A 12369-nucleotide genomic window follows, 5' to 3' on the forward strand; every position below is an offset into this window, starting at 1 on the left:
CTTGTCACCAGAACAAGGGACATCTATTCACATTACCTCCAGCCAGGCAGACACCAACAACGGATGCATCAGACTATACCTGGGGAGCCCACATGACAGGACGATGCATTCCAGGGCACATGGTCCTCAAACTAAATGCATCTACTTATCAATCAAAAAGAGATGTTAGCTGTTCAAAATGCCGTGACAGCCTTCAAGGACCTTCTTCATCCAGGATAACTACTGATAAAGACAGACCTCACCATGGTCATGTGGTATATAAACAAGCAAGCGGGCACACATTCTTGCCCCCTTTGCAGACTAGTCATGGCCTTGTGGGACACAGCTTTAAATTACCAAGTACATCTTTAGGCACATTTCCTGCCAGGAAAGGAAAATACTCTGGCAGACTAACTAAGCAGAAACCTCATGGATCCCCACGAGTGGAAGCTGGATCCACAAGTCTTCAGCATAACAAGGAAATGGGGATGTCCGGGCATAGATCTATTTGCCTCCCCTCTCAATTACCAACTAAAAAGGTTCTGCACAAGGACTTATCACAGACAAGCATGGAAAGTGGACACCCTATCAGTATATGCCTTTCCTCCACTGCATCTCCTCCCCCAGGTACTCCTAAAGGTCAGACAGGAGAAGCTAAAGGTGATACTGATTGCCCCAGACTGGCCACGCCAGTACTGGTATCCAAGACTAAGGAACTTTTCTCTATACCAAGCTTGGACCTTACCTCATATACCTCGACTACTGTCCCAGCAAAACAATCAGATCATGCACAGCCAACTCAGGACATTAAACTTGGCAGCATGGCGGATAATGTAGTCATACAAAACACACCTCCCCGTAAAGCTGTGATGGATGTCATTCTGGAAGCCAGAAGGCCTTGTACTAGAAAGTCTTATGCTGGAAAATGAAAGATTGTGTCTGGAACCAGGCACAAAGAACTGAAACAGCGGTACCAAATATTCCTCAGATTTTGCAATACTTAACTGAGATGCTGGACAAAGGCCTATCCTTTTCATCAATTAAAATTCATGCCTCTGCCATTTTGGCTCATTACAATACAGGGCCACCACTTTTTTCTCATCCTTTTATTAAGGCAGTACCTCAGAGGAGCCAAAAATTTAAGGCCCCCAAGGAGACTACCAATACCTGCATGATACCTCAACTTTGTCTTGGAAAAGCTCACCCAACCTCCTTTAGAGCCAGCGGCTGCTGCTGACATGAAATTTTTATCTTGGAAAACAGCGCTTCTGTTAGCCATTACTTCTGTGAGACGAGTTTCAGAGCTGCAGGTGCTCATGGCTGTGGAATCTCATCATTTTTTCATCTAGACATGGTCTCCCTGAGGACAAACCCAACATTTATGCCTAAAGTAGTGTCCAGCGTGCCGCTTAACCAAGACATCAATCTGCCTACTTTTTACGTAAATCCACAGGACAAGGTGGAGAGAATTCTGCATTCTTAGGACATACACATACAGCTTAGATTCTGCTTGGACAGAACCAAAGCTTTCAGGAAGACAGAGCAGTTTCTAATGGCATATGCTGCAGGATCACAAGGAAGGCCTATCTCAAAGCAGGCTATTTCTAAGTGGTTAGGACACTGCATTAGTTTCTGCTACTTTCACCATGGCAAGCCTGTACCTAAGGGAATTAGGCCTCACTACACCAGAGCTGCAGCCACTTCAGCAGCCTTTCTCAGGGGAGTACCAACCAGAGACATTTTAGAGGTGGATACTTGTGCACACCTTTACAAAGCATTATCATCTGCCACTCTACTCTAAATCCAGGGCAGGCTTTGCCACTGCAGTTCTGCAGGGCCTCATAGCTGCTCCTTCTGCTATTTGGTTTCAGCCTCCCAACCATAGCTTTGGGGCTGTACCCAAATGTAATGACTGCAGCAGTGAAACACGAAGAACATAGTACAGTTGTGTACACTTACCATAAATGTAGATGTTCGAGTGTATTCACTGTTGCAGTCCAGGTTACCCACCAGCCTTCCCCCTTTTTTCTTTTGGATCTTATCTTTCCTTCTCTGATTTATACTACCTATGTGGTGTATTTGCTTATTGATGAAGGTAAAATTTATATTGGTGTATTTATATAAAGTTTGGCTACACTTTTTGGGGGCACCTGACATCTGGGACAAGAAAAACTGAAGAAAATGGCGTTGGCTACTACTTTTATACCCCTGACGACCTGACGTCAGGGAAGGTGCGACAGCAGCCGAAGCAGGACCAAAGACTTTGGAATTCAGGCCGGCTGAGGGCAACCTGCCAGCAGGATTACCCGAATGTAATGACAGCAACAGTGAATACACTCAAACATCTACATTTATGGTAAGTGTACACAACTGTACTTTTCTTCGACTTGTTTTTCGAGGACCCTCTGATGTGGATCGTGTGGTGCAGAGGCTTCTCGAGAACCCGGCACTGGCAAAATTATTGGCCTCAACCCAACCAGTTTTGGGGCCTAAGACCATCCCACCTGCTGTGACTACTCCTCTGAGCCGAGCCTTCGGAGCCGGGGGAGGAGGCTCTGATAATTGTGGAGCTTTCGGAGCCGAGGCCTGTTCCAGTGCCTTCAGCTCTGTCAACCCTGATGTTTTCAGTAACATTGGAAGAGTCTGGGAGCCAACACACTCTGGTTGGCTCGGGGGGGGGGGGGGGACGGACAATGCACCAGTTCTGACTTCTTCTCCAAGCATCAGCTCGGATGAGCTTGGCTCCATCCTCTGGCTCATAGCCCACTGTCTCTGCGTCGGGGAGGTTGCTGGCTTCTTTGGAACCGGTGGCTTCGGGTCGGAGCAGTGGTATCTTCGATGCTGTGAGGAGGGTTATGTCATTCAAGACACAAACATCATCAGGTTCCTCCCCCTCCCCTAAAGTGCCACTTTCTACCTCTACATTGCAGGTCCCTGTGAAGCGTCGAGACCCAGAGCCTCGGGTAACCCCATTGGGTGACCCTTGCTCTACTGAGACCTCACCAGAAGCTCCCACTGTTGAGGTTCTCAGAAAGAGACTTTGTAAGAGGAGGCATTTAGATTCCCTGCAGGAGTTTGACATCAGACACAGACTTAGAGGAATCTGGAGGGTTCCCACGGTCCCCCTCGGAGGATATCTCCTTTGAAGATATCCTGGAAGTCCTTAAGCAGATGGGTGACTGGCAGTCCATTAGCCCTTCTGAGGATTAGTCGGTGCTCCTGAAGGACTTTGGGTCTCAACTTTCCACCTCCTGGGTGACTCCGCCCTTTGAACTAATGGAATTGGTTGCTTGAAGGGCGTGCGAGTCTCATGATACTATGAAACTGGTGTTTCGGAGGCCCAGCAAGTTTATCACCTCCCCCCAAGACAAGATGTTCCTCATTAAAGGAGTTCTGGTTGATACCATGGTGGTGGCGGTGGCCACCAAGAAAGAGATGTCCGTAACCTCTTCTACTGTCCATCCTCCTAATAGGGGTTTCAGGAGTATGGACAGGTACAGGAAACACATCTTTAGTTCTGCGACCTTTGCTGTGTGATCGCTTAACTACTTGACTCATTTTGCCCGTCTTCAAAGAGATCTCCTAAAAGAGCTTGGAGATGCTCTGCAGGGGTAGTACATATGGAGCTGTCTCTGAGAAGGTGACAGCCCAGCTTAATACCCTTAATTCCATAGTTAACTCGTCCATGCGGCTCATTTCCTATGCAGCCGATTGTTAGTCGGGCAGCAGGTTCAGCGATAGGTATTCTGAGACTGTCCTGGATGCGCTTATGCTCCTTTGTGGAAGCCTTTCCAGTCTTCCTTTGTCAACACCCCATTCGATGGCTCTTCTATTTTTGGGCCTAAAGTCAAGGAGACTCTCTCTAGGTGTGAGCAGGATGGAAAGGCTGTCTGCCCGTAGGAGTCTGTTTTTCCACTTTTTACCAGACCATACCCCAAAGGGTAGAAAGGTGGAAAAGTGAGGTTCCAAAGCTCCCAAGGAGCTTTCCAGAACACACGTAGTGAACCCCCCTCCAGGGGCAGAGGAGGGGGTAGTAATGGATGATGCTGCCCCGGTGGCAGAGGGGGTCCGCAGAACCAGGGAGATGGGGGTCAGTTCCTTGGTAAGCCTTATCAGTGCTCCTGAAAGGAGGCCTGACTGCCCTACCCTGGAGGCAGTCTGGGGTTGCTTGGCTTTGTATCCGGATGCCTGACTAGGAATTGCAACAGATTATTGGGTATAAAGCAGCGTTACCAGAGGTTACATCATTCCATTCTTAGAAAATCCACCTGTTGGGGAAAAAAATCCCAGATGTTCCACCCAGTCTCAGGGATTAAGCAGCCGTAGAAATCCCAGAGGCTGCAGGAAAGAGTCATCTAGCCAGTCCCGGCAGACCAGATAGGATCCGGAACTTACTCCAGATTCTTTACTTACAAAGAAGACAGGACTGGAGGCCCATTTTGGATTTCAGCAGACTCAACACATTTGTAAAGGAGAAGTTCCGGATGGTCACGCTCGTCTGTTCTGCCATTCCCCGGAATGGGCGATTGGATGTGCTCTTTAGATCTCAAAGATGCATACTACCATATCAAAATGGCCAGGCCATCCAGAGATAATCTGGGTTTCTGGCTGGGAGACAGTCACTACCAATTCCGAGCACTGCCCTTTGGACTCTTAACAGCCCTCAGAGTGTTTACCAAATGCATGGTAGTGGTTACGGCTCACCTGAGGTGTCTAGGACTCTTGTTTCCGTATATGGATGACTGACTCCTCACCGCTACCTCCAGGCGTAAGCTAATTCTGTCCAGGGATCACACACTCAGTCTCTGCTCTGTTGGTCATCACTATCAATTTCGAAATGTCTACGTTTTCGCCATCACAGCGTATCTCTTTTATCAGAGCAGAACTAGACACCACAGTAAAATTGCCTCTGGATAGAATAACCACTCTCAGAAACCAGGTCTTGGACATTTTGCAGAGAAGAAAAGTACTGGCCCATCAAGTACTGAAGCTACTAGGTACCATGGCAGCTGCGCTCATAGCAGTTCCTCTGGCATGTATGCACATGAGTATTCTTCAATGGTTACTCTTCACCCAGTGGTCTTACCAACAACGTCCGGTGTCAATCTTAATCATGATTACAGACTCTTGCAAGAAGGGTCTTCGCTGGTGGTTGACCAGCCAACAAGTTGCAGTGGGTCGACCATTTGTTTCTCCCCCGCCGTCAGCCACTGTGACAACGAACGTTTTTCTGAGAGGGTGGGGTGGCATTTTCAGGGAAGAACAGCCCAAGGCACCTGGTCGGAGACGGTCACAGTTGCACATCAATGCTTTGGAGCTGAGAGCGGTGTTTTTGGCGTTGCAGCCCTTTCACAACTCTCTGCCTCTAGGGACGATTGTGATACAGAAGGACAGCATGTCTGTTTGGTACATCAACAAGCAAGGGGGAGCCAAGTCTTACTCCCCTTTGTCGAGAGGCCTTGAGAATTTGGCAGTGGGCAGTATCCACCGGGCGCTTTCTGATAGCAATGCATATCCTGAGGAAATTCAGCGTGATAGTGGACAAATTGAGCAGAGCCATTCTGTTACTCCACGAGTGGTCCCTCAAAGACAAAGTTGCGAAGATAATTTTCTGCAGATGGGGCCAGCCTTGCTGCGACCTGTTTGCTTCCCCTATGAATGCCAAATGCAGAAGCTACTTTGTCCTAAATCCGGGGGACAGCCCAAGGGACTCGCTCGTGTAGGATTGGCCCCCGGGACTCCTGTATGCCTTCCCACCTATACCCCTGATTCAGAAATTCTTGCAGAAAGCCTGGGAAGGACTGTAATCTTAATAGTCCCTTTTGGCCTCGTCAGATTTGGTTCCCCTTCCTCCGACTCTATCAACTGGAGGAACCTTAGTTTCTGGACCCAGTTCCAGATCTGCTGACACATTCGTCAGGGGCCCTCCATCCCTCCCTTCATTCCCTCAGACTGACAGCTTGGCTGCTTCGATTCCCAACCTAGCCAGGTCACATGTTTTTTTCTTCTGTGGTACAGCACATTCTTGTATCTTCGCATAAGGCTTCCACCAGAAAGTTCTATGCTAGTAAATGGAAGCAATTTGCTGTTTGGGCCTCCCAAAATAATTTATCCATATGTTGATCCGATTGCTAGTATCCTAGAATTCCTATCTAAGCTTTTTCATGAGGTTGCTGCAGCTGCCACTATTAAGAGTTCAATTGGCTGCAATTTCGAATTTTTACCTCTGAGCTGAGGGTTCTAATTTGATGACTCTGACTGTTAGGGCTTTCCTGAAGGGTACCTCTCATTTTAGGCCGCCTGTTATACAACCCTTTTCTCTCTGGAATCTAAATTTTGTGTTGCCACGTATTATTCTTCCCCCCTTTGAGCCTGCATCATCCTGCCAGCTGATGTTTCTTTCTTGGAAAACTATTTTATTGGTGGTCATTACCTCAGCACGTAGGGTGTCTAAGCTTCAAGCCCTTTCTGTCAGACCCCCATATTTGGTGTTCCACCCAGACATAGTTTCTCTGAGGACTAATCCTTCATTCCTGCCAAAGGTGTGTTCCGAGACTAACCTGAATCAAACTATCAAACTTCCAACGTTCTTCAGTAATCATTCCAATAAGTTGGAGTCCATGTTGCATAAACTTGATGTCCACAGATGATTGAGATTCTATTTGGACAGGACAAAGGAATTCAGAAAATCTGACCAAATCATTGTATCTCATGCTGACACCAAGAAAGGATTACCAGTCTCTAAAGTTACTCTTTCCAAATGGTTAAATGACTGCATTACATTTATATACTATTCAGCAAACCAAACAGGGCATGGTGTGAAGCACATTTCACTAGGGCTGTTTCCATGTCTTCTGGTTATGCGGCTCGATTGCCTTTGGACACTATGTGCAGCTGCCACTTGGTCTAAGCCGCATACCTTTATCACTCAGTACAAAGTAAACAGGGCCTCCACTGTCCTCAGGAATATACTCCCTTGAGCCACCCAGGATTAGGGTGCTTGGGATGCTACCCATGTGCAAGAATTAACGGCGAGATTGAACAACTTCACCTAAAGAAGTTGCGTACTTACCATAACGTTCCATGTGAGTTGTTCATCTCACCTTCATTCTTGCATTCCCACCCCCCCTTCCTCATCCAGGGTCTCGAACGAGTAAACTTTGGGTCTGGTGGTCTTGTTCTCGGAGACTTCTTACTCTGGTTGGAGTATTTATTGAGTTATACCTGTTTATGGTGGGTTCAGCAAAATAGATCTGAGGTAGGACAGAGAGCATCATGGGATAGGGACCTGGCCTCGAGCTACTCTGAGATCTTCAGTTAGTAAAGCGGCCAACTTGGAGCCGATGGATCTGCTCAGAACCCATGTGTAAGAATGAAGGCGAGATGGACAACTCACATGGAACGTTATGGTAAGTACATAACTTTTTTTATTTTCCTTCACAATGTTAGAAGTGTTATTTTTCCAGTAAATGTTTCCAAATATTAGTACTGACCAGTTGTGTGACCACTGTATAATATATTCTGAGTAGATCTAGCTTTCATCCATTTTGTTTTCACAATTTATAAAGTGAACAGCAAATTTACACTTCATTATGTTCCCTTTTTCAAAATTGTTCAGACGTCTTATGCTTCCACATGTAGTAGTAACTGGATAAAAATGAAATTATGTAAGCTGCTTTGTGTAGTTTGTTAGTTTTCCTTTAGTTGTGTATGGTAAGGATGTGCCTGTTTTTTTTTTTATGAATTTAGAACCTTGAATTGAGTTAGTTGTGTACTCATTAGAAAGTTGCTAACATAGTCTGTGGCTCATGTAATTGGCCTGAGCTGCATGAACTTATGCTGTGATTTGTTGAACGATATTGGAAGTTTCATTTGGCTTACCCTTTTTTAGGAAGCAAAGATAGAGAACCGAATAGCAGAGCTGAGGAAAGATGGCCTTTGGTCGCTGAAGAGACTTTCTAAGGTTCCAGAACCAGTACGTCCTAAAATTCATTGGGATTACCTTTGTGAGGAGATGCAGTGGCTTGCTGCTGACTTTGCACAGGAGCGACGTTGGAAGAGAGGTGTGGCAAGGAAGGTGAGTCTCATTCTTTTACATTTCTGACATTTCAATAAATCTTTCTCTCTCTCTCTCTCTCTCTGTAGCCATTTATTTGTTCACTGTGCCTTTACATAGATTATTCTGGTGTAATGCTCAGTGTTTTGTATTTTACAACATAATGTCAGAAGTGTTTCTATTAAACATACACAAATATTTAGCAGTGACCCGCTAATTAATGAATATGCAAAATATGAGTGGCTCTAACTGCATTTATTTAGTTTTCATAGTATTTAAAGTACACATCAAATGTACACTTTTCATTGCATGGCCTTATGCTAACATGATGGTAAGGATACTGGGCATCCTTTATATTCAGGAGACGCAGTGAAAGGGCAGTGTGGCAAAGTCATTAGGCTTGTGATCCAGAGTCTGCTATTCAGGGGAAGAAAGACTAGGAATTTCTTGGAAGCTGGTGAGCGTCTTCTGAAATCAGTGAAGGGATGCTATCAGTATAGGTGACAGACACATGGAAGTCTGACTGTGGTGTAAAGATTGTGCTGTACTGTTAATCTCAGCTTGTCCCCCATTGTAAGGTTATAGGTTCAAAGGGGATCACTAGGCTAATAGCTTAAGAGCCAGTATAACCTGGTTTTACCCACTATATGGTCTCTAGGGGCAAGAGGATGGCATGGGTTTATGCCTGTGCCTTGAGCATCTTAGATTGCCTCTGTCTATAAGGGTCATAGGTGCTTCCTCATGTGTGAATTTGCTATTCTCCATTCATTGATCCAAATTGTGTTTGAAGAAGGCCAGGGAAGGGCTGTGCTTTACATGAATAGGAAGCCTGTTCCAAAGAAGGGGCAATCTGAGACGCATCTGCCTCTCCACCTCTAAATTGGTTAAACAGCATAATTCCCTTGAATTACTTCAGGCGCAGTTGAATGTAGGTAAGACTCCTCTTCAGGTCACTGCCAGCTATAGGACCTCCTCCGTGATTCAGGACATCCACTCAGCTTACTTGTTTCTACTTGAGTCAGTCAAGATACAACCACACCACTGTCACAACCTAAATCACCTAGGATGGCTTGAACTGCCAACCCTACTGCAGTTCAACCAGCTAATAGTGGCACATAAAGTCCTTTACCAACCAGAAAATACACCTGCACTAAAAAATATTATCAGCCCCTACACCAGCACCCGGCCACTGCGATCATCCACTAGACTACTAATTCAAACATACAAATTCAACTACTCAGCTGGGGACTCTGTTTGCCAACTCTGTTGGAAAAATATGGAACAGACTACCAGTTGACTTGACCCTCGAACCCTCATTAACTCAATTCAAAAACAAACTCAAATACTTCAAAACTCATTGGTTATGTCCTTGCACTAACCCCGACTAGTGACCTCTCCATTTCTTAGGTGCCTTACCTTCAGCTACTTCTAACTTTTTTCTACCACTGCAGTTCAGAAAGGGACAATTATATACCTGCTGCTCAGTGCGTCTTAAACCTGAATGTAATGTTATGTGTGTTTAACTTTGAAAATAATATGTTTTGTAAAGTATTTTATAATTATATATGCTAAATGCTGGTATTGCTTACGACTGTAATCTGCTTGAAACTAGCATTTACTAAATGTTCAATGTGTATTATCTTGGAGCTTTTCTCCCTGGGCCTCTGCTGAAAATGGACATGTATCCAGTCAGACTATCCCGGTCAACAAATAAACACCCTGGTTTTGGGTGGCTTCAGTTACCCGTCCACAGACTGGGTGAAATTAGATGTGTTCTAACTCACTTGCCAAAAGGTTCCTGGACTTTAACTCCAATGCCCTGGACCAGCTTGTTGACACACCAGCAAGGGGCTCAAACATCCTGGACCTGGTGCTCACCAACATGGGGGACTGCTGCACCATCCCAAGTGTGTGACCATCCCTGGTGAGAGCTGACCACAAATCCGTCTCGCTAGATTTAATTATAATACAAGACCCCCACTTAGCAACAGCTAGAGTAAAAAAAACTTCTCCAAGGCCAGTTATATCCTCTTAAGCGACGGCATAAATAGCTTCATAGTTCTCCCCCCCCCACTGATGAAACAGACACCCATGCTGAGTTATACACCAATGTTTTATACAAGCACCTGTACAATTGTATTGACTCTGCCATACCTGATAGAACCAAAACAAGATCTTGAAGGAAAAACAAACCTGTGTGGTGAAACTGGCATTAATAGGCTATACAGTAGAAATTGCTGTCTAAGAGCAGGAAGGAACGGTCTCAAAAGTGGAAACACTTCCTTCTCAACTTGAACAAGCAAATAAGACTGCTAGTGAAGTCCTCCAAAGCGAACTGTGTATCCAAATTAGCTTCCGTTACTAAGGATAACCACAAGGCATTTTTTAGTTACAGCCGTAACCTCAAAGGTAAGGCCCAGATTTGTGCTGAACTCAAGTTAATGGTACTACATATATATGACCTGTGGATGTAGCAATCCTGCTGGCTGACAGGCTCTGTTAAAACTTTACTCTCCTGTACCAGCCACATATGCCCCAAAGCATCCCAAACACCTGTCACTTGCCTAGTATCTCCGAGGAGCAGGTTTTAAATGCCTTCTCCAAATCCAAAAACAGTCACTACGGGATCAGAAAATGCCCATCCTGGGCTGTGTTTTATATGGGTTAAAACAGAAGGTTAGCATCACCATTATTGAGCATGCTTTTCAGTCCTAGCCTAAGCACTGGCTTCATCCCAGTGGAATGGAAAACTGCTACTGTCACCCCTTTGCACAATGGGTGTGCTTCCATGGACCACGGAAAATATAGACCCTTTAGCCTGACCAGCCTTGTATACAAGGCCATGGAATGAATCATTATGGACCTTATTAACAAAGATGTAGGAAATCTCCAAATGCTCAACCCCACCCAGTTTGGGTTTGTCAAAGGAAGATCATGCCTGTTAAACTTGGTTGGACTTCAAGACAGTCACCAAATCTTTAGACAAGGGCATATCTGTGCATATGGCCTACCTAGACTTAACCAAGGACTTTGACACAATCCCTGACTCTGGCATAATTGATAAACTCACCCAGCTAGGTATCGGCCTAAATATTGTCAGGTGGGTTGCAAACTGGCTCACTGATAGAACTCATGCAGTCAAAATAGGGGACTTCACCTCCTCCCGGAGACCCATAACTAGTGGTGTTCCACAGGGATTGGTTCTGAGAACCCTATTGTTCGGAATCTACTTCTTTGAAGTACAAGCTAAAACTAAAGGACTATGGCTGGCAGTTTGCTGATGACTGCAAACTGGGAGTGATCCCCTAGCAATGTCAACATCCTGCAAGAAAGAAGGTCTTGCGTAGACTGGTGCCAAAGTCATGGTATAAAACTTATTGAAAAAAATGCATGATCATCCCTTTTGGCAAGGCTGATGTTCCTGCAGACTACCACATTAGTGGCAATACCCTAAGCACACAGTCACTGGTGAGAGATCTGGGCATACAGGTTGACTGCAACCTTCACTTTGATCACCATGTCTCCACAGTGGTAAGAAGGGCATTTTATATTTCTCATAAGTAAGGGCATTGCCTCCAGAAAAGAGGATGTTAAGTTGTCAATCTCGCCTTCATTCTTGCTGGATGGGTTCGGAGTCGATCCTCGGCTCCGACTCGGCACTTGCTTTAGCTTGAGAACTCCTTTTACCAGCTCGAGGCAACCCTATATCCCATGATGCAAGGCGGAACTACCTCAGATCTCGTTTGCCGCTTAGCGAAAGAGGTCTCCTTTGCCAGCTGAGGTAAGTAATTTTTTGTCAAAAGAAAAAAAAGCTTAGTTAGGGATTTATTTCCCCCTTGTTTCCATTATTTATAGTCTGTAGTGTGTTACAGCCCACCCTGTTCCCTTATAATTCAAAACTTTTTATTTCCTTTGGTAATAGTATAAAACTTTAGTTAGGCCTAAACCCCATTGGTTAATCCCTACCTGTGTGTTTGTGTGTTAGGGGATTAATTGTGTGTGTTTGTTGGGGTTTGTGTGACTTCCTCCTAGGAATATGTCAAAGGAAGGCAAGGTCTCAGGCTTCAAGAAGTGTGACTCGTGCTGTCAGAAAATGTCTCTGACAGACGGTCACACTTCTTGTGTTTACTGCCTGGGGCCTTTGCACCTGCAGGACTCCTGTGCTTTGTGTCACTCCTTTAGCCAGAGAGTCCTGCAGGAATGGAGGAATAAGTTAATCCTCCGTGGCTTACTTAAGCCAGAAGGTTCTCCCTCTAAAACAGGGTCTGGTAAACCTAAGCCACCGAAGGTTCAGGCTTCAGTATCCAAGCCTCCTCCGGTGGCTCCGGCTCCGT

General features: G+C 45.5%; 1 protein-coding gene across 1 annotated transcript in view; it reads left to right on the forward strand.

Annotated features, from left to right (window-relative positions):
* The window catches only part of LOC122814504 (Snf2 related CREBBP activator protein), a 3617155-nt gene that overhangs the window by 87523 nt on the left and 3517263 nt on the right, over positions 1–12369 (forward strand). The window contains exon 2 of the mRNA XM_044087079.1: positions 7871–8056. Coding sequence (XP_043943014.1) covers positions 7871–8056 — 186 coding nt within the window. The remainder of the gene's footprint in view (positions 1–7870; positions 8057–12369) is intronic.

This window comes from Protopterus annectens, chromosome 10.part0 (genome assembly GCF_019279795.1).
Source record: "Protopterus annectens isolate FY-2018-M chromosome 10.part0, PAN1.0, whole genome shotgun sequence".
Taxonomy (NCBI): domain Eukaryota; kingdom Metazoa; phylum Chordata; order Ceratodontiformes; family Protopteridae; genus Protopterus; species Protopterus annectens.